Genomic DNA, 23354 nt, shown 5'->3' on the forward strand with positions numbered 1-23354 from the left:
AGACTGACCTCCGACCCAGACTACGTCAGAGTTCGTATATTAAACTTTTTTTATGATATACATGTTTTTTACGTTTTTATGTATTCGTTTTTAAATTTACATCACTGTAAATGTAATTCAAAAAGAATAGCAAAACAATTAAATAAAATTTTAGACAGAGCTAATTCGTGATTAGTGCTATTTTAAGAACTGGCTTCCGGGCGACTGATGTGGATGCTGCGGGCGACCTGGTGCCCCCTGGCCACCGGGTTGGTGACCCCTGATGTAAAGAGTTTCAGGGATAAATTTGAGTTCACAAGAATTTGGTTTCTCTTTATGCTGATGATACAATTCTTCTTTAGAAAATGTTTTTCATGCTTTTATAGTTTGACTTGAAGGACAGTGCATGTTCTTTAGATAAACCCAAAGCAATAACAGCATGACAGTCCTCACCATCACTGATTTGCATGAATCAAAAATGATGAGGACTTTTGTCTGAGTTTATAAACTCTTTGATAATCAGTGTATATGGAAACACATGATGTGATGTGAAACATAATTTATAAAGTCATCAAGGAAAAAATACATCTTTTAAAATGTTTTTGGTTCAATAGCATCACTGCAACTATTAAAAGAACATTTCTGAAAACACTTTGAGGATAATAAATATTCAAACAAGTGATTTGAAGAACACGTCTTTATTTTCTGCAAACACTGAAATAATATTGAAACGGTGCAACAATCTAGTGAATATTTCTATTTGTCAGATAACAGACAGAGACAGAGTGCAGAGTGAGAGCAGTAGCAGAGTAAAACCAGTAGCAGAGTCTCAGTGAGGCAGGTCAGGACTGGGAACACTGGTCTCTCCTCAGCGTCTCTGAGAGAGGAGTCTGGGAGCCCTGGGTGGCCTCGCAGGTCACAGAGCCCACCTTCCCCCACTGGTCTGCAGGGAGCCTCAGGGTGCTGCTCCAGCTGTAGTGGCCGTCCCTCTGCAGCACCCCGGGGCTCCTGCTCTCCTCCCAGCTGCTGCTGCTGCTGCTGCTGCTGCCGTCCACCTTCCAGGACAGAGTCCAGTCTGAGGGGAAGCCCTTGTTGGCCAGACACATGAGCGTGGCCTTCCCCTGCCGCAGCTCCTCACTGGAGGGGGGCAGCACCGTCAGGGTGGGACGGACGTCACCTAGGAGACACGGGGACCACACGGCTGTCAATCAAACACCAGACACCTGAACACCTTTACTGTGTGAGAGTTTCTGTCAGGTGGTTTTTCTGCTCCACCAGTCACTCACTCACACATTGTTTCACTTCCCTTTAAGAAACCTCTCATGCACATCAGCACAGAAAGAGTCCTCATATGACCTGAAATATATCAAACTGCACGAGAAATAAAACAATCTGATTGACATTTTAAAACACAAAAACCTCTTTTAGACTTTTTGAAGAAAACAAGAAAATACAGTTTGAAGATATTTTCAGTCGTCTGTGATTTCATTCAGAGTCCTGATACATTTATACAAAAACATTTACTGTGGAAACTCTCAGAAGTTGATGAGATCCAACGATATTATCAGACAAAAATAAGCCAGGACCATCAGAGAGCTGTCAACATTATTTCAAAAAGACATTTTGAGCCGTTTGAGCAGATCAGAGATTTAAAGGCATTTTCAACATTTTCATCTTCGTTCAAAATGATTTTTACTCAAATTCAAAACGCTTTAAAATGAGAATCAAAGAGCAAATTTACACACGTGTGAAAAGTACGAGTGTTGTCGTTTCATCGTTCCGACACTTCAAACGGTTCACATTTCACAAATGAAATGAAACGTTTCAAGAGAAGTTGAGTGAAGCTGCTTTGAGTTCAGCTTCAAGGTTAAACAGCAGAAACGAACAATAAAACTGAGTCTTTAAAGTGATTTTGATCCGTCCGATCAAAAGTTCAAGTTACTGCAAATGTTCAGACACATGAATTCAAACATTTACTGATGAAACAATATTTAATATTTGAGCAGAAACTTACTTCCAACGTCCAGTCTGGTTCCTCCACCAAAAGTCAACCACAGTGATACAAACTGACTGAGTCGTCGTACAAAAACCTCTCACTGCAGAGAGACACGGCTCTCTGACTGTGAACACAACAAACTCAACATGAACACTTCCAGCTGTTGAAAGAATGAACTATTTCATCTTATATTGATCAAACTGTGACACGACTGATCACAATTCATCACATTTTTATGTTTTTATTTTTACGTCTGTCTAAAAGTCACATTTAATTTGTTCTCGCATTAAATTAAAACAAAACATTGTGAAAGAAAATGAATCCAGAGTCCTCAAACCAAATCAACATTGAAATGATCACTGAGTGTTTATCAATGCTCTGATAAAGTGATTGATCCACTGATCAGCAGCATCATCAGACTAATCCAAGTCCCTGTTGGAGTCAGTCAGAGCATTTCCATAGAGAGCCACTTTGCATCAGCAGCACCATGCTCCAGTGCTCTGGGAGAGTTTATAGTCCTGAGGGTTGAACACTGGATGACTGACAGCTGTCCTTCATGACAACAGAAGCCACAGAAATCCTCCTCATCAAAAACATGACTCTGATCGGCGTCCTCATCTGGACTCTCCTCTGCTGCTGCTTCACAGGTAAAGTCCAGAGGATCAGAGTCCTCTCCTCTATGAACGTCCGTCCGTCTGAAATGAAGCCGACAAAACCGTGACGCTGCTTTATGTTTGTGTGTCTGTATCCTCAGAGTCCAGAGGCCAGATCACAGTGACTCAGCCTGGAGCAGTGAGCTCTGCTCTGGGAGAGTCCGTCACCATCAACTGTAAGACCAGTCCAGAGGTTTATAATGGGAACTATTTACACTGGTACCAACAGAAAGATGGAGAAACTCCTAAACTGCTCATTTACTATACTAACAGCCGAGCATCAGGGATTCCAGATCGTTTTACAGGCAGTGGATCAAACACTGACTTCACTCTGACCATCAGTGGAGTCCAGACTGAAGATGCAGCAGTTTACTCCTGTCAGAGTGTTCATTATATCAACAGTCAGTGGTTGTTCACACAGTGAAAAAGAGTCGTACAAAAACCTCCCTCAGTCAGACTGAACAGAAACTGAACTGACTGCTGCAGCTGGAAGCTACAACAGAGACTGATACACTTCACTGAGGACACACACACACACACACACACACACACACACACACAGGTCGAAGCCCCTCCCTGCGGATCATCAGTATTTTACAGGAAGTGATGGCCTGCTTATCCAGGAGCACAGAAAAAGCTTCACTTCATAAATTCATGAGGTTTTCAGCTCTACGTGTGAATAGAAAACAGCAGAGGAGCAGAAAGTCTTTTGTTGACCGTCATTAAGAAATGTACGACTGATGTGAACAGCCAGGCTGCTGCTCATGTGAGGGTTGACATATTTCAGCACTTTTGCTCCATGAACTCTGTCATGCTGCCGTTGTTTGGTTCAGTGTCACAAAGCAAAGGCAGCATCATGACGGGTTTCCTTTATGGCAGTTTTGAAGGATCTCTGTGCAAAAGGGGCCTCTGATAGGCTGCACTGACTGAACTATGAGACATGACGAGTGATGCACGTAAACATCGTTTTGAAATAAAATCAGGTTCTATGAATGTCAAATCTTTAGCTTGTTTCAGAGAGACACCCTCTGTCTCCGTAGATGTAACGGACCAACTGGAGTCTTTTAAACAGCAACACATGACAGAGTTTTTAAATGCTGTCAGCTCTTTCATTAGTCTGTTGATGAATGGTTACTCTGAAATTTTAATATTCTTGCAGGAAAATCTCAGATCAAAGATATTTTCTGTACGTTGATGCAGATGATATGCTGCTTTACATATACAAATCTGCAAATCCTCTTTCCATTATATTTGGTTTGTGTAAAGATTTGGGATCATATCAAGGAACAGATCAAGCACTTGTTATGAATACTCATGAAAATCAGCCCAACAACAGAGAGTTACAAGATTTTCCATTGAAATGGTCAAAATATGGGTCATTTTAACAAAGTTCCATAAAGCAGAAAACAACTGACGACTAATGGAGATCTTAATAGTATTAATAAAAATTCAGAGAAACTAAAGTCAAAACATTTTGTGTGTAACATGTGTAACATACATGAGTTGTATATTAATTGTTTTATATGGCAAATCTAAGACAAAATCAACAACAAATAACTTCATGAAAACTTCTGATTTGATGAAATCTGTATTATTTTAAAATCTTGAAACCATCAACATTAAAACAAGACAACAAGAGAGAAAGAGAAAGAGAGAGTGTTGCAGATGCACAGCTGTGTATCATCCACTCTATTAATGGAAGCACTTCAATTCTTCACTGATCAAATTGATCGTTTCCTTTCATCCCTGATTAATCTCAGCTCTTTTCCAACATTAGCACTGTGTGGTCTGGTGTTGTGGTGTGTGAAAAAACTAAAACCAGCTTTTTGTGAAATGAAATTAGATTTTGAGTTTTCGGTTTCGCTTACCCTCATGTGCACCTTAATCTTCTCGATGAGTTTTAGTCTTGCGTGTTATAGTCATGATCTGTTTTTGTGTTCTGTATTGTAGTTATTAACACTAGACAATTCTGGTGCCGCCGAAATTTGACAGTGGCACGAGGGGGCTGCTGGTCTTATTAACTGAATCAATAAACATGAATGAATTTAATGGAAATGAACCATCTCTGTTATCATACAAAGTTTCCTTTTACTAACAGAGCTAACGGCGCTAACGCTAATGGCGCTAACAGAGCTAATGGAGCTAACACGTATCGAGCTAACAGAGCTAACACTAACGGAGCTGACAGCTAATGGCGCTAATAGAGCTAACGGTGCTAATGCTAACAGAGCTAGCAGTGCTAACAGAGCTAACGGTGCTAACTCTAACAGCGCTAACAGAGCTAATGGAGCTAACAGAGCTAACACTAACAGAGCTAACAGCTGATGGCGCTAATAGGGCTAATGGTGCTAATGCTAAAAGAACTAACAGTGCTAACAGAGCTAGCAGTGCTAACATTTCCAATAGAGCTAGCAGAGCTAATAGCACTAATGCTAATGGCGCTAATCGAGCTAACGGCGTTTTGTCTGTCTATGTATATGAGGCTGTCTGTGTGTATTTAACTGTATTTGTGTGTGACTGTGTCTGTCTGTGTGTATCTGTTGTTGTGTGTGACTGCGTGTGTGTGTGTCTTCGTCTGTTTGTTTGTGTGTGTCTGCTTGAACTCCACATTTATTAAAATTGTATTTTGAACAAGCAGCCCAACCAGTTCCTACATGGAGATGTGTTTGGTATATGTGTGTCTGAATGTGTATGTGTGTGTGTGTTCAAGTTTTGCCCCACCTGCTGATAATTACCTCTCTATCTCTCCCACTTTTTACCTGTTCCTGTTCAGTTTTGACGTGCTTGTTTTTAATCACTTTTTAGCTGTTGGTTAGCCCTGTTTGTGTGTGCGTTTGTGTGACTACTGTCTCGACTTTTTTGGGAAAGCGCTTTCTGAAGCTGAGTTTAGCTGCTTGTTGGACAGAGATTGTTTTCAAACAATGCCCTTGTTTTTACTGAGCTCGTTAAGAGGACAACTTTGATCTTAATGGATTTAATCATTCTCAGGCTGGTTGTCCTGCCGATGTGTGTGCGTGGGTTATTGACCGGTATGTGTGTGTAAATGACAGTTGCACCTGTTGACAATTCTCCCCTAGAAAAGCTACTTTTTTGCTGTCGGTTTCTTCCGAACAACTTGTGATTGTGACAAAATCATAGCTGCTATCAAAAAACTGATTACACTGTGAGATGTGGACATGTCTGGGCCAGATGTACGTGTGTTTTATGTCCAGATATTCTTTAGAAAAATAACTAAATGGTCGATTTAAAAAGACGTTTTAATGGAGCAGCAGAGAAGGGCAGCTGGTGCAAGATCCCTCTTTATTTAAATTTGATGGGGGCGAACCCTTTAAAATTGAACTTTGACGAGAGAAGAAAGGTTTGTCTACAAAAAGATCCAAAAATTATGTGTCTCCTATTCACCGTTTGGATTTTACATCAATTTTAGAAAAAAAATTCAGGCGATTTCTCACTGGCTCTTTCACTCTAAGTGATGATGTCATCCACTCTAGGGGGAGAAATTCTGAGCATTTTTTGAGAAACTTTATGGTCTTCAGATGGTCATAGCTCGAAAACCATGAGAGATGTCAAAAAAATTGCTGAGGTTCATTTCGACCCAACAAAATTATCTACGTTTTAAAGTTTGAATGAAGTCTCTAGGAGAAAGTATGGCGAAGCAGCGGACAATTGAAAAAGGCAGAAAATTGAGGAATTTCCCATTCATTTCTTATAGGAAATTCTACGCAGTTTTTTGCGAATAGCTTTGTGAATTATTGACAAAAGAGCTATAAAAGACATAACACACCATTCCCGATCGAGCCGCACATTTTGAAATATAGTTTGCGAGGGTTTTCTCAAAGTTGTGGGACTACTTACGCGCCGAAATTCTGGCGGAAGATGAAAAATGGGAAGAAAAAACGCGCGGGATAACAATAGTGGATCGAGCTACGCTCCTCTTGTGTTGCCTCGTGCCACTAATAAGACTATTTTCAAGCTGGCTTCTCAGCCAGATCCCTCTTGTAAAACAGATCACAATAAGACTATGAAATGGCTCAGTAGATGAAAAGGAAAGTGTTGTTTTTGAGATTAATTTGCAGTTACTGTACAGCATCCTGAGTCTCTTTAATTCTACATGACTGATTGATGACTGATTGATTTCTTTATTTTCGTGTCATGCACACAAATGTGCCCAACCCACATGGGTTTACAAGACACCGATATATTGACATTGCAGCAATACATCCTAAACAATAATTCTGCTGCTCAGTTCTCAAACAAAATATCTTGCCTTTTATTCCAGGCCCGGTAAAGAAATTTTGCCATGAAAAGGGTTCCCCTTCTGAAACATAGTTCAAGTTTTTCATGGTCATCCAACCAAAAGAAATCAAAATAAATAGAAGACATCCTATTGAAAAGTACCTCTCTGATATCTGCGTATACAGGACAGTAAAACATACAATGAACCTCATTCTCAACTTCTCCCAAATCACACAGCAAACAAAGTCTGTCCTTCTCTGGAGTAGCATTAAACCTTCCAGTCTCTAAAGCTAATGGTAATGTTCCTGAGCGTAACTGTGCACACAGGGATCTCTGTCTTTTGCTTAAATTATACTGTACATAAGGTTCCACACAGTAGCTGTCCTTTATAAGACAATAAGTACGCAATTTTGTTTTATACCAAATGTCAACAGACAATTTTTCTATAAACTTAAGAAACATGTTACTCCTCATCTCCTGAATATCACAACATAACCTATTATAGAAAATAAATGATGAATTATTCAAATGAAATAAAGATTTTAGCTCATTAGCCCAGGGGTGAAGATTGGAGATGCTCCAATTAAATATCTTTTTGTAATTCTCTGGTTGGGCATCTTCACCAGTCTATTCCAGAGACGAAGCATTTGACATTTATGTCTGATGTTTGGAGGTTCCCATCCAATATCTCCGGTAATGGCCAAGACAGAAGCAAATTTATGGACTCCCAGAAATGATCGAATTGCTCTATAATGCACTGTATTGCAACATGTATGTATGTAACATGTAAGCCCCAAACACCAGAAGCATAGTCAGACACCGGACAGACACATGAATTGTATTGTTCTGTATAAGTATGGAATCCTAAATTACCACAATGCTTTACTTTGTTCAGTACAGATCCCAAAGCTCTGCCTGCTGACTGAGCTAAAACATTAACAGCTTCCTTAAATGTCATGTGTTCATCCAGTGTCAAACCAAGATATTTATACTGGTCAGTATATGACAGCACTACTAAACCCAAATTAAAAAATAACTTGACTTCTCTCCAATGATTTCCTCCTGAAGTGTACAATTTGTATTTTATCTTGATTTATCACTAGTCTCCATTTCCCGCACCATTCCTCAACAGTGTTCAGCATACTCTGCAAATTTTCTTCATTTTCAGCTAAAAGAACTACATCATCCGCATATAATAGTATGCCCACAGTCTGATCATCAACTTTAATTCCCAAGCTAGAGGTCTTAATCTGAACAGCTAAATCATTCACATAAATTGAAAACTATGTTGGTGACAAGACATCTCCTTGGTTCACACCGTATTGTTGGGAAAACCATCCTGTTCTGTATTCATTGACTTGAACACAAGCGACAGGAGCCTGATAAAGGGACTTGATAGCATAATAAAACTTTCCATTAACACCAGATTGTAAAAGTTTGTATTGAAGAAGTTCTCTATTAATCGAATCAAATGCCTTCCTGAAGTCAATAAAACAAGCAAATGTCGACCTGTTCTCCTTAATTCTTGATTGTATCAGAGAACTAACTACAAATATATGGTCAATACAAGCTCTAGATTTTCGAAACCCGTTTTGCTCATCCACAAGTAAACCTGTCCTCTCCAGGTGTTCTACCAGCCTGCAATTTAAGATTGATGAATACAGCTTATACACACAACTAATTAGACTAATACCCCTGTAACTAAGAGGCAGCTTGGGGTCATTTCTAGTAGATTTAGGAATAGGTTTTATAAGAGACTTCTGCCACTGTGTAGGAATGGTGCCATTGTCAAAAGTGTCAAGATTGAAATAATTCAAATAATACATTGAATAACCTTGGTGACTTTAGAATTTCATAAGAAATATCATCAATTCCACTGGCTTTTTTCAGTTTGCATCTATCTATTACATTTTTTACCTCTTCGACAGAGAAATTTGCATTCAAAAATACATTATAGTTATTATCAATTTTCATTTGACTTTCTAATGATTCTTTTAAACTTATTATATCTTTCAGAAAAACGTCATCAAATGAATCATTGCACCCAGAAAACAAATCTGCAAAATCCTTCTCCCATCTCTGTAGTACAGCCCCTAAGACAGAGCTACATTCACCATTCTCTAGTTTTACCTCCATAGGAATCTCCCTTAACCTCTTGGGGCCCAGTTTGTTTATTTCATTCCAGAAATGTTGAGGGTTATGAGTTTGCAAGTAATCAATATGCAGAGAAAGACCTCTGTTAAAACTGTGTTTCACTGTACGTAACATCCTGTCAAATTTGGTTTGCTTTTCTTTAAATTCCATCTTCAACTTTTCCCTCAAAATTTTATTCGTACATTTCAGAAAAACTTTTTCTGCTATTTTTTGAGTATCCCATAAAGCCTGCAAATCCTGATTCCAGTAGGATTTATGAGAATTTCGAATGTTTCTATGGCTCTTAGTCTTCTTAACCCCCCTGTTAAGTGCTGTATAAACAAAGCCACAGAATCTATCATACCAGGCATTCAACTCCTTTTGATTATTCTTAATAATTCCCAGTTGTTCTGTAAAATCTTGTAGTACTTTATTGCATTGACTAGTGGCCAAAAATGAATCAGGAAGTCGTTGTACTGTAGTCTTCCGAGTATACGTTAAATGCAGCTTTTCTTTAACAAAATGAGGTCTTACTTAAATTTGTAACGACAGTAGAGAATGGTCAGGTAATTTACATCTATCACCCAGCAGACACAGGCCTTCATCTCCTAATCTCTCTATTAACTCCTTTGGGGTAAAAATCCAAAGTTTAACACAATTACTTAAACATTCATGTGGGGCAATAATGTAATCTACGACAGCTTTTCCTTTAACAGAAATTGAAGTGAAGTTATCCTTGCCCAAGAGTATTCTACCATTGAGCACACAGCATTTAACATCTCTCGAAAATTCAATTAACGTTTCTCCATAGTTGTTGACAAAGCTATCGAGATTACTTCTTTCAAGTATATTATCCACATCACTTATACTATCGTCAAGATTGCCAAGACGACTATTGAAATCCCCACACAAATAGACAGCATCCGCACCCGCCAGACTATATATCTGAGCAGTTAAATAGTCAGTTGTTCCAGCAGTGAGGAGGAAACATCATGACATGTTGAGGACAGCTACAGTTCACTGACTCTGTGTGTTTGCATATGTGTCCTGCCTCTCTGCTCCCAGCCGTTAAGAGGCCAGTGTTGATCAGTGGCTGTCCAGGCCTTTCAGAGCCACTCACACACCGGCAGCACCATCATGAGCTCACTGGTTCTACTGCTGGCCACCCTGGGGCTCCTGGTTCAGGGTGAGACTCTCTTCTGAAAACTTGGCTTCAGGATGCAACCAGCTTCACCACAATCATGTTCTGCTGTGATGGAGAAACACTGAAACAAGCAGCATTGACCTTCTTCCATCTATTCTCCATGTTAAAGAAATGATGCTCTTCTGTTCTGATGGTGATCATCTTCCTCCAAGCTGGATTTGTCTCAATAACCCTTCTCCTGTTTTTCATGTTTTCCAGGTTCATCAGGACGAATCACCGTGACTCAGTCTCCTGAATCTCAGTCTGTTGTTCCAGGACAGACTGTCTACATCAGATGTAGAATCGGTTCAAGTGTAAATGGCTGGCTCCACTGGTACCTTCAGAAACCTGGAGAAGCTCCTATACTCCTGATTTATCGAATGACAAGCCGTCAGTCTGGAGTTCCAGATCGTTTCAGTGGAAGTGGATCTTGGACTGACTTCACTCTGACCATCAGTGGAGTTCAGGCTGAAGATTCAGGAGTTTACTACTGTCAGAGTTATTATGAAATCAACAGTGAGGGGTGGTTCACACAGTGAAAAAGAGTCGTACAAAAACCTCCCTCAGTCAGACTGAACGGAAACTGAACTGACTGCTGCAGCTGGAAGCTACAACAGAGACTGATACACTTCACTGAGGACACACACACACACACACACAGACACACACACACACACACACACACACACAGGTAGAAGAGAAGCCCCTCCATGCGGATCATCACACAAGGTGATGGTTCTTTAAACTTCATTATTTTACAGGAAGTGGATGGGCTGCTTATCCAGGAGCACAGAAAAAGCTTCACTTCATATATTCATGAGGTTTTCAGCTCTACGTGTGAATAGAAAACAGCAGAGGAGCAGAAAGTCTTTTGTTGACCGTCATTAAGAAATGTGCGACTGATGTGAACAGCCAGGCTGCTGCTCATGTGAGACTTGACATATTTCAGCACTTTTGCTCCATGAACTCTGTCATGCTGCCGTTCTTTGGTTCAATGTCACAAAGCAAAGGCAGCATCATGACGGGTTTTCTTTATGGCAGTTTTTCAGGATCTCTGTGCAAAAGGGGCCTCTGATAGGCTGCACTGACTGAACTATGAGACATGACGAGTGATGCACGTAAACATCGTTTTGAAATAAAATCAGGTTCTATGAATGTCAAATCTTTAGCTTGTTTCAGAGAGAAACCCTCTGTCTCCGTAGATGTAACGGACCAACTGGAGTCTTTTAAACAGCAACACATGACAGAGTTTTTAAATGCTGTCAGCTCTTTCATTAGTCTGTTGATGAATGGTTACTCTGAAATTTTAATATTCTTGCAGGAAAATCTCAGATCAAAGATATTTTCTGTACGTTGATGCAGATGATATGCTGCTTTACATATACAAATCTGCAAATCCTCTTTCCATTATATTTGGTTTGTGTAAAGATTTGGGATCATATCAAGGAACAAATCAAGCACTAGCGTGAGATTGACAGGCGGATCGGTGCGGCGGCAGCAGTAATCACGACCAGTCCATCGTGGTGAAGAAGGAGCTGAGCCGAAAGGCAAAGCTCTCGATTTACCAGTCAATCTACGTTCCTACCCTCACCTATGGTCATGAACTTTGGGTCATGACCGAAAGAACGAGATCTCGGATACAAGCGGCTGAAATTAGGGCGGCGGGGCGCTCCTTTAGAGATAGGGTGAGGAGCTCTGTCACTCGGGAGGATCTCAGAGTAGAGCCGCTGCTCCTCCACGTCGAGAGGAGCCAGCTGAGGTGGCTCGGGCATCTTTACCGGATGCCTCCTGGATGCCTTCCTGGGAGGGTGTTCCGGGCATGCCCCACCGGGAAAAGGCCCCGGGGAAGACCTAGGACACGCTGGAGGGACTATGTCGCTCGGCTGGCCTGGGAACGCCTCGGGGTCCCCCCGGAAGAGCTGGAGGAGGTGTCTGGGGAGAGGGAAGTCTGGGCTTCCCTGCTTAAACTGCTGCCCCCGCGACCCAGCACCGGATAAGTGGAAGAGAATGGATGGATGGAGATCAAGCACTTGTTATGAATACTCATGAAAATCCGCCAAACAACAGAGAGTTAGAAGATTTTCCATTGAAATGGTCAAAATATGGGTCATTTGAACAAAGTTCCATAAAGCAGAAAACAACTGACGACTAACAGACATCTTAATGGTATTAATACAAATTCAGAAAAACTAAAGTCAAAACATTTTGTGTGTAACATGTGTAACATACATGAGTTGTATATTAAGTGTATTATATGGCAAATCTAAGACAAAATCAACAACAAATAACTTCATGGAAACTTCTGATTTGATGAAATCTGTATTATTTTTTTTTATTGAAACCATCAACATTAAAATAAGACAACAAGAGAGAAAGAGAAAGAGAGAGTGTTGCAGATGCACAGCTGTGTATCATCCACTCTATTAATGGAAGCACTTCAATTCTTCACTGATCGAATTGATCGTTTCCTTTCATCCCTGATTAATCTCAGCTCTTTCCCAACATTAGCACTGTGTGGTCTGGTGTTGTGGTGTGTGAAAAAAACTAAAACCAGCTTTTTGTGAAATGAAATTAGATTTTGAGTTTTTGCTTCCGCTTACCCTTATGTGCACCTTAATCTTCTCTGTAAGTTTTAGTCTTGCGTGTTATAGTCATGGTCTGTTTATGTGGTCTGTATTGTAGTTATTAACACTAGACAATTCTGGCGCCGCCGAAATTTTGACAGTGGCACGAGGGGGCTGCTGGTCTTATTAACTGAATCAATAAACATGAATGAATTTAATGGAAATGAACCATCTCTGTTATCATACAAAGTTTCCTTTTACTAACAGAGCTAATGGTGCTAATGCTAATGGCGCTAACAGAGCTAACGCAGCGAACACGTATGGAGCTGACAGAGCTAACACTAACGGAGCTAGCAGCTAATGGCACCAATAGAGCTAACGGCGCTAATGCTAACAGAGCAAACAGTGCTAAAAGAGCTAATGGTGCTAACTCTAACAGTGCTAACAGAGCTAATGGAGCGAACAGAGTTAACAGTGCTAACAGAGCTAATAGAGCTAGCAGAGCTAACAGTGCTAACAGAGCTAACAGTGCTAACAGAGCTAATAGAGCTAGCAGAGCTAATAGCACTGCTAACGGCGTTAATCAAGCTAACGGCGTTTTGTCTGTCTATGTATATGAGTCTGTCTATGTGTATTTAACTGTATTTGTGTGTGACTGTGTCTGTCTGAATGTATCTGTCGTTGTGTGTGACTGCGTGTGTGTGTGTCTTCGTCTGCTTGTGTGTGTGTGTCTGCTTGAACTACACATTTATTAAAATTGTATTTTGAACAAGCAGCCCAAACAGTTCCAACATGGAGATGTGTCTGGTATATGTGTGTCTGAATGTGTATGTGTGTGCGTGTTTAAGTTTTGCCCCACCTGCTGATAATTACCTCTCTATCTCTCCCACTTTTTACCTGTTCCTGTTCAGTTTTGACGTGCTTGTTTTTAATCACTTTTTAGCTGTTGGTTAGCCCTGTTTGTGTGTGCGTTTGTGTGACTACTGTCTCAACTTTTTTGGGAAAGCGCTTTCTGAAGCTGAGTTTAAGAGGACAACTTTGATCTTAATGGATTTAATCATTCTCAGGCTGGTTGTCCTGCCGATGTGTGTGCGTGGGTTATTGACCAGTATTTGTGTGTAAATGACAGTTGCACCTGTTGACAATTCTCCCCTAGAACAGCTACTTTTTCGCTGTTGGTTTCTTCTGAACAACTTGTGATTGTGACAAAACCGTAGCTGCTATCAAAAAACTGATTACACTGTGAGATGTGGACAAGTCTGGGCCAGATGTACGTGTGTTTTATGTCCAGGTATTCTTTAGAAAAATGACTAAATGGTTGATTTAAAAAGACACTGTCCGGCAGGCTGTGACTCAGAAAACAGGAGATTGTATGGGTTTCAATGGAGCAGCAGAGCAGGGCAGCTGGTGCAAGATCCCTCTTTATTTAAATTTGGCGGGGGCTAACCCTTTAAAATTGAACTTTGACGAGAGAAGAAAGGTTTGTCTACAAAAAGATCCAAAAATTATGTGTCTCCTATTCACTGTTTGGATTTTATGCCAATTTTAGAAAAAAATTCAGGCGATTTCTCACTGGCTCTTTCACTCTAACTGATGAGGTCATCCACTCTCAGGGAAAAAATTCTGAGCATTTTTTTGAGAAACTTTATGGTCTTCAGATGGTCATAGCTCGAAAACCGTAAGAGATATCAAAAAATGTGCCAAATTCATTTCGACCTGACAAAATTATCTACGTTTTAAAGTTTGAATGAAGTCTCTAGGAGAAAGTATGTCCAAGCAGCGGACATTTGAAAAAGGCTGAAATTTGAGGAAATTTCCCAATCATTTCTTATGGGAAATTCTTCGCAGTTTTTTTGCGAATAGCTTTGCGAATTATTGACGAAAGAGCTATAAAAGACATAACACACCATTCCCGATCATCGTTTTCTCAAAGCTGCAGGACTAGTTACGCGCCGAAATTCTGGCAGAAGATGAAAAATGAGAAGAAAAAATGCGCTGGATAACTATAGTGGATCGAGCTACGCTCCAGCCACTCGCCTTCTATAGCTCTTTGAGTTATAGAGGGGAGTGGCTCTTGCGTTGCCTCGTGCCACTAATAAGACTATTTTCAAGCTGGCTTCTCAGCCAGATCCCTCTTGTAAAACAGACGTTTATCACAATGAGACTATTAAATGGTCAGTAGATAAAAGGAAAGTGTTGTTTTTTAGATGACTTTGCAGTTACTGTACAGCAACCTGAGTCTCTTTAATTCTACATGGGGATGATTTGAATAGTCAGTTGTTCCAGCAGTGAGGAGGAAACATCATGACATGTTGAGGACAGCTACAGTTCACTGACTCTGTGTGTTTGCATATGTGTCCTGCCTCTCTGCTCCCAGCCGTTAAGAGGCCAGTGTTGATCAGTGGCTGTCCAGGCCTTTCAGAGCCACTCACACACCGGCCGCACCATCATGAGCTCACTGGTTCTACTGCTGGCCACCCTGGGGCTCCTGGTTCAGGGTGAGACTCTCTCCTGAAAACTTGGCTTCAGGATGCAACCAGCTTCACCACAATCATGTCCTGCTGTGATGGAGAAACACTGAAACAAGCAGCATTGACCTTCTTCCATCTATTCTCCATGTTAAAGAAATGATGCTCTTCTGTTCTGATGGTGATCATCTTCCTCCAAGCTGGATTTGTCTCAATAATCCTTCTCCTGTTTTTCATGTTTTCCAGGTTCATCAGGACAAATCACTGTGACTCAGTCTCCTGAATCTCAGTCTGTTGTTCCAGGACAGACTGTCTCCATCAGATGTAAAACCAGTTCAAGTGCCAGCAGCTATCTCAACTGGTACCTTCAGAAACCTGGAGAAGCTCCTAAACTCCTGATTTATCGAATTACAAGCCGTCAGTCTGGAGTTCCAGATCGTTTCAGTGGAAGTGGATCTGGGACTGACTTCACTCTGACCATCAGTGGAGTTCAGGCTGAAGATTCAGGAGTTTACTACTGTCAGCAGAGAAACAGCTTCCCGTCCACACAGTGAAAAAGACTCGTACAAAAACCTCCCTCAGTCAGACTGAACAGAAACTGAACTGACTGCTGCAGCTTGAAGCTACAACAGAGACTGATACACTTCAATGAGGACACACACACACACACACACACAGGTTGAAGAGAAGCCCCTCCCTGCGGATCATCACACAAGGTGATGGTTCTTTAAACTTCATTATTTTCCAGGAAGTGATGGCCTGCTTATCCAAATTTAAATAATAATAAAATAATAAATTTAAAATTGTCCCATGTATTTTGAACAAGCAGCCCAAACAGTTCCTACATGGAGATGTGTCTGGTATGTGTGTCTGAATGTGTATGTGTGTGCGTGTTTAAGTTCTGCCCCACCTGCTGATAATTACCTCTCTACCTCTCCCACTTTTTACCTGTTCCTGTTCAGTTTTGACGTGCTTGTTTTTAATTACTTTTTAGCTGTTGGTTAGCCCTGTTTGTGTGTGCGTTTGTGTGACTACTGTCTCAACTTTTTTGGGAAAGGGCTTTCTGAAGCCGAGTTTAGCTGCGTGCTGGACGGAGATTGTTTTCAAACAATGCCCTTATTTTGACTGAGCTCGTTAAGAGGAAATCTTTGATCTTAATGGATTTAATCATTCTCAGGCTGGTTGTCCTGCCAATGTGTGTGCGTAGGTTATTGACCGGTATGTGTGTGTAAATGACAGTTGCACCTGTTGACAATTCTCCCCTAGAACAGCTACTTTTTTGCTGTCGGTTTCTTCCGAACAACTTGTGATTGTGACAAGCTAGCTAGCTGCTATCAAAAAACCGATTACACTGTGAGATGCAGACAAGTCTGGGCCGGATGTACGTGTGTTTTATGTTCAGATATTCTTTAGAAAAATAACTAAATGGTCAATTTAAAAAGACACACTCCAGCGGGCTGTGACTCAGAAAACAGGAGATTGTATGGGTTTAAATGGAGCAGCAGAGCAGGGCAGCTGGTGCAAGATCCCTCTTTATTTAAATTTGGCGGGGGCTAACCCTTTAAAATTGAACTTTGACGAGAGAAGAAAGGCTTGTCTACAAAAAGATCCAAAAATTATGTGTCTCCTATTTACGTTTGGATTTTATGGCAATTTTAGAAAAAACTTTCAGGCACTTTCTCACTGGCTGTTTCACTCTAAGTGATGATGTCATCCACTCTAGGGGGAGAAATTCTGAGCATTTTTTGAGAAACTTTATGGTCTTCAGATGGTCAAAGCTCAAAAACCATCAGAGATATCAAAAAAAAAAAAATGCTGAGGTTCATTTCGACCTGACAAAATTATCTACGTTTTAAAGTTTGAATGAAGTCTCTAGGAGAAAGTATGGCGAAGCAGCGGACAATTGAAAAAGGCTGAAATTTGAGGAAATTTCCCATTCATTTCTTATGGGAAATTCTTCACAGTTTTTTGCGAATAGCTTAGCGAATTATTGACGAAAGAGCTATAAAAGACATAGCACACCCTTCCCGATCGAGCCGCACGTTTTGATATATAGTTTGCGAGGGTTTCCTCAAAGCTGTGGGACTAGTTACGCGCCAAAATTCTGGTGGAAGATGAAAAATGGGAAGAAAAAACGCGCGGGATAACAATAGTGGATCGAGCTATGCTCCAGCCAATCGCCTTCTATTGCTCTTTGAGCTATAGAAGGCAAGTGGCTCTTGAGTTGCCTCGTGCCACTAATAAGACTATTTTCAAGATGGCCCATCAGCCAGATCCCTCTTGTAAAACAGAAGTTTATCACAATGAGACTATTAAATGGCTCAGTAGATAAAAGGAAAGTGTTGTTTTTGAGATGACTTTGCAGTTACTGTGCAGCAACCTGAGTCTCTTTAATTCTGGGGGGGGAGGGGGGGGGGCAGAGGACATGCATGCCGAACCCGGCGGGAGAAGAGGTTAAAGTCTGAACAAGACACCTTTCCTCTGCTCTGCTTTCCCCGCCCCATCTTCTCGCTCTGCCAATCGGAAGAGAACCAGGAAGAGGAAGTTTAGATAAGGTGGGGGTGTGGCTAGCTTGAGTCTCTCTTTGGGACCATGCGGCCTGTTCAGGTGAGTTTGCGTTGTAAGATACAGAGTTGGCTTGTTTTTTTTATCTTTTTTGGTTGTATTCCTGTTTTGTTTGCTTCTTGAAGGAAATGTTAGGGTTTGTTTCCCTGCCTTGTTTGCTTTTTGAAGGAAATGGTAGGGTTTGTTGCCTCTTGAAGGAAATGTTTGAAGAGGCTGTTAAATCTAGTCTGTGGTTTAGGCCTCCACCTTCAGCACCCTCTAAATTTTCCACCCCCTACCCGAACAAGGGTCTGTATCCAATCCCTACTTTCATCTTTTGACTCTACCTATTTATTTTCTACCCCCTACCCGAACCAGGGTTTGTATTCCCACCCCGCTTTTTTTTTGGTGCAGTTGGTGAGAGGCAGGTGTAGATGATGGTAGTGTGGCAATCGGCAGTTACATGTGGCATCTAGGCCTGTGGTAGCATTGTAGCAGCTAACAATAACAAAAGCGGTGAGAGTATGATAGTATCTTAGCAGTTAGTATTGGTAGCTAGCAATTAACATTAACAGTATAGGTGAATCTAGCTTTATTGTCTTCTTCTGTTCCTCTTAGCAGGTAGCGGTTAGCACGTAGCATTAGCTAAATGGTAGCATCGGAACTGTATTGTCTTCTTCTGTTCTTCTTAGCGGTTAGCATTAGCATTAGCAATAGTTAAATGGTAGTATCGGTACTGGCCACTACCTGGAGCATCTCTGGGTCAGTTGAACGTGGCGGTGCTGTTTGGATTGTGTAGGAGCAGTGTGAACTGGCACGAGGGGGGGTGACTCTGGGACGCCGGAGTTCACCGCCTAGCCTCCTGTAGGTGTAGTGGGACTAAGTAGGCGAAACACCGTTGAAGGGAGGTTTCCACCTGATGACCCCCAGAGACGTGTTAGGAATCACTGCTCTTTGGCAGGTATAGAGGCAGATTAGAGCTCCAAGGCTCTTCACTGAGAATGAATCCTCTTTTTGAGCACAAGTATCTTGTGTTTAAATTAACTACATGGGGATGATTTGAATAGTCAGTTGTTCCAGCAGTGAGGAGGAAACATCATGACATGTTGAGGACAGCTACAGTTCACTGACTCTGTGTGTTTGCATATGTGTCCTGCCTCTCTGCTCCCAGCCGTTAAGAGGCCAGTGTTGATCAGTGGCTGTCCAGGCCTTTCAGAGCCACTCACACACCGGCAGCACCATCATGAGCTCACTGGTTCTACTGCTGGCCACCCTGGGGCTCCTGGTTCAGGGTGAGACTCTCTTCTGAAAACTTGGCTTCAGGATGCAACCAGCTTCACCACAATCATGTTCTGCTGTGATGGAGAAACACTGAAACAAGCAGCATTGACCTTCTTCCATCTATTCTCCATGTTAAAGAAATGATGCTCTTCTGTTCTGATGGTGATCATCTTCCTCCAAGCTGGATTTGTCTCAATAACCCTTCTCCTGTTTTTCATGTTTTCCAGGTTCATCAGGACAAACCACCCTGACTCAGTCTCCTGAATCTCAGTCTGTTGTTCCAGGACAGACTGTCTCCATCAGATGCAAAACCAGTTCAAATGTGGGTAGCTATCTCCACTGGTACCTTCAGAAACCTGGAGAAGCTCCTAAACTCCTGATTTATTCAGCTTCAAGCCGTCAGTCTGGAGTTCCAGGTCGTTTCCGTGGAAGTGGATCTGGGACTGACTTCACTCTGACCATCAGTGGAGTTCAGGCTGAAGATTCAGGAGTTTACTACTGTCAGCAGGGTTACAGCTTGTTCACACAGTGATACAACGTCGTACAAAAACCTCCCTCAGCTGGAGAGGAACTGATCTGAATCAACAGCTGCACTCAAACTAAAACTAAAGGCTTTACTCAAAATAAAAAGTTCATATTTGAACATTAAATATACTGTACATAACAAAAAGTTATACTTTTGATGTTTTCATACAAACAAGGTTTGATACTGATGATACTGTTGAAGTAATATTTCACTTCTTTGATCAGGTCATTCACTGGAGTATGATGACATGTGGACACTCAATTTGTAGATATTAATTTTATTTCTTTCCATTTTTCAGAGAAACTCAAATAATAATTTACTGGATGATAAAATGGCATCTCAATAATATTTCATTCATGTAAAAATACTAATCACATCTATAACATATTTAATTGTTTTCATTTTTTGTCCAACAAATTTGTATTTTATGATTTAGACCAAAATAATTTATGAAGTACGTATTTTAGTAACACTTTCATCTTTTTCCATCTTTCATTTGTCTTTGTGTTTGTGGATCTTCAACAGAAGCAGGATGTGAAGAGTTTCAGGGATAAATTTGAGTTTACAAGAATTTGGTTTCTCTTTACGCAGATGATACAATTCTTCTTTAGAAAATGTTTTTCATGCTTTTATAGTTTGACTTGAAGGACAGTGCATGTTCTTTAGATAAACCCAAAGCAATAACAGCATGACAGTCCTCACCATCACTGATTTGCACGAATCAAAAATGATGAGGACTTTTGTCTGAGTTTATAAACTCTTTGATAATCAGTGTATATGGAAACACATGATGTGATGTGAAACATAATTTATAAAGTCATCAAGGAAAAAATCATGTTTTAAAATGTTTTTGGTTAAATAGCATCACTGCAACTATTAAAAGAACATTTATGAAAACACTTGGGAGATAATAAATATTCAAACAAGTGATTTGAAGAACACGTCTTTATTTTCTGCAAACACTGAAATAATATTGAAACGTTGCAACAATCTAGTGAATATTTCTATTTGTCAGATAACAGACAGAGACAGAGTGCAGAGTGAGAGCAGTAGCAGAGTAAAACCAGTAGCAGAGTCTCAGTGAGGCAGGTCAGGACTGGGAACACTGGTCTCTCCTCAGCGTCTCTGAGAGAGGAGTCTGGGAGCCCTGGGTGGCCTCGCAGGTCACAGAGCCCACCTTCCCCCACTGGTCTGCAGGGAGCCTCAGGGTGCTGCTCCAGCTGTAGTGGCCGTCCCTCTGCAGCACCCCGGGGCTCCTGCTCTCCTCCCAGCTGCTGCTGCTGCTGCTGCTGCTGCCGTCCACCTTCCAGGACAGAGTCCAGTCTGAGGGGAAGCCCTTGTTGGCCAGACACATGAGCGTGGCCTTCCCCTGCCGCAGCTCCTCACTGGAGGGGGGCAGCACCGTCAGGGTGGGACGGACGTCACCTAGGAGACACGGGGACCACACGGCTGTCAATCAAACACCAGACACCTGAACACCTTTACTGTGTGAGAGTTTCTGTCAGGTGGTTTTTCTGCTCCACCAGTCACTCACTCACACATTGTTTCACTTCCCTTTAAGAAACCTCTCATGCACATCAGCACAGAAAGAGTCCTCATATGACCTGAAATATATCAAACTGCACGAGAAATAAAACAATCTGATTGACATTTTAAAACACAAAAACCTCTTTTAGACTTTTTGAAGAAAACAAGAAAATACAGTTTGAAGATATTTTCAGTCGTCTGTCGTCTGATACATTTATACAAAAACATTTACTGTGGAAACTCTCAGAAGTTGATGAGATCCAACGATATTATCAGCCAAAAATAAGCCAGGACCATCAGAGAGCTGTCAACATTATTTCAAAAAGACATTTTGAGCCGTTTGAGCAGATCAGAGATTTAAAGGCATTTTGAACATTTTCATCTTCATTCAAAATGATTTTTACTCAAATTCAAAACGCTTTAAAATGAGAATCAAAGAGCAAATTTACACACGTGTGAAAAGTACGAGTGTTGTGGTTTCATCGTTCCGACACTTCAAACGGTTCACATTTCACAAATGAAATGAAACGTTTCAAGAGAAGTTGAGTGAAGCTGCTTTGAGTTCAGCTTCAAGGTTAAACAGCAGAAACGGACAATAAAACTGAGTCTTTAAAGTGATTTTGATCCGTCCGATCAAAAGTTCAAGTTACTGCAAATGTTCAGACACATGAATTCAAACATTTACTGATGAAACAATATTTAATATTTGAGCAGAAACTTACTTCCAACGTCCAGTCTGGTTCCTCCACCAAAAGTCCACCACAGTGATACAAACTGACTGAGTCGTCGTACAAAAACCTCTCACTGCAGAGAGACACGGCTCTCTGACTTTGTCTGACAAAACTTAAACTACAAGAACTCAAGTTTCCACTTTCATCTAAAGATTTAAATACGAGACTTCTCCTCTGCACCGAGTCATTATATTATTTACAGTCATGATTTCATTTCAAACACAAAACTGCACTTAAAACTGCAACTGAGAGAAAATAGAAGTGAAGATGGAAAATCACAAATTTAGATTTCTAAACAAAATTTATTTACAGAGAAGAAAAAGTTGCTGACGATCGAATAAAATCCATCAAAAACTGAACTTACTTCCAAGTTCCAGTCTGGTTCCTCCACCGAACGTGTACCACAGTGATACAAACTGACTGAGTCGTCGTACAAAAACCTCTCACTGCAGAGAGACACGGCTCTCTGACTTTGTCTGACAAAACTTAAACTACAAGAACTCAAGTTTCCACTTTCATCTAAAGATTTAAACACGAGACTTCTCCTCTGCACCGAGTCATTATATTATTTACAGTCATGATTTCATTTCAAACACAATTAGTTAATTTAAACACAAGATACTTGTGCTCAAAAAGAGGATTCATTCTCAGTGAAGAACCTTGGAGCTCTAATCTGCCTCTATACCTGCCAAAGAGCAGTGATTCCTAACACGTCTCTGGGGGTCATCAGGTGGAAACCTCCCTTCACCTTGGCAGTGAACTCCGGCGTCCCAGAGTCACCCCCCCTAGTGCCAGTTCACACTGCTCCTACACAATCCAAACAGCACCGCCACGTTCAACTGACCCAGAGATGCTCCAGGTAGTGGCCAGTACCGATGCTACCATTTAACTATTGCTAATGCTAATGCTAACCGCTAGGAAGAACAGAAGAAGACAATACAGTTCCGATGCTACCATTTAGCTAATGTTACGTGCTAACCGCTACCTGCTAAGAGGAACAGAAGAAGACAATAAAGCTAGATTCACCTATACTGTTAATGTTAATTGCTAGCTACCAATACTAACTGCTAAGATACTATCATACTCTCACCGCTTTAGCTATTGTTAGCTGCTACAATGCTACCACAGGCCTAGATGCCACATGTAACTGCCGATTGCCACACTACCATCATCTACCCCTGCCTCTCACCAACTGCACCAAGAAAAAGCGGGGTGGGAATACAAACCCTGGTTCGGGTAGGGGATAGAAAATAAAGAGGTAGAGTCAAAAGATGAAAGTAGGGATTGGATACAGACCCTTGTTCGGGTAGGGGGTGGAAAATTTAGAGGGTGCTGAAGGTGGAGGCCTAAACCACAGACTAGATTTAACAGCCTCTTCTAACATTTCCTTCAAGAAGCAGCAAACCCTACCATTTCCTTCAAAAAGCAAACAAAGCAGGAAAACAAACCCTAACATTTCCTTCAAGAAGCAAACAAAACAGGAAAACAACCAAAAAGATCAAAAAACAAGCCAACTCTGTATCTTACCATGCA

At 41.1% G+C, this 23354-nt stretch overlaps 6 gene segments (V, D, J or C); 4 read left to right on the top strand and 2 right to left on the bottom strand.

Moving 5' to 3' along the window:
- Positions 1-661: 661 nt before the first annotated feature.
- On the bottom strand, positions 662-2046 carry LOC121619220. The segment is given in 2 exon segments: positions 662-1156; positions 1994-2046. A coding segment is annotated over 1 exon segment (264 nt).
- Positions 2047-2566: 520 nt separating this feature from the next.
- Positions 2567-3161, top strand: LOC121619173. The segment is given in 2 exon segments: positions 2567-2622; positions 2730-3161. Coding segments are annotated over 2 exon segments (375 nt in total).
- A 6968-nt stretch (positions 3162-10129) lies between these two features.
- On the top strand, positions 10130-10824 carry LOC121619182. The segment is given in 2 exon segments: positions 10130-10183; positions 10400-10824. Coding segments are annotated over 2 exon segments (369 nt in total).
- A 4369-nt stretch (positions 10825-15193) lies between these two features.
- On the top strand, positions 15194-15766 carry LOC121619199. The segment is given in 2 exon segments: positions 15194-15242; positions 15459-15766. Coding segments are annotated over 2 exon segments (357 nt in total).
- A 3233-nt stretch (positions 15767-18999) lies between these two features.
- On the top strand, positions 19000-19586 carry LOC121619237. The segment is given in 2 exon segments: positions 19000-19048; positions 19265-19586. Coding segments are annotated over 2 exon segments (354 nt in total).
- Positions 19587-20490: 904 nt separating this feature from the next.
- On the bottom strand, positions 20491-22400 carry LOC121619962. The segment is given in 3 exon segments: positions 20491-20988; positions 22186-22237; positions 22395-22400. Coding segments are annotated over 3 exon segments (393 nt in total).
- Between the last annotated feature and the right edge of the window lie 954 nt (positions 22401-23354).

Source organism: Chelmon rostratus, chromosome 16 (assembly GCF_017976325.1).
Source record: "Chelmon rostratus isolate fCheRos1 chromosome 16, fCheRos1.pri, whole genome shotgun sequence".
Classification (NCBI taxonomy): domain Eukaryota; kingdom Metazoa; phylum Chordata; class Actinopteri; order Chaetodontiformes; family Chaetodontidae; genus Chelmon; species Chelmon rostratus.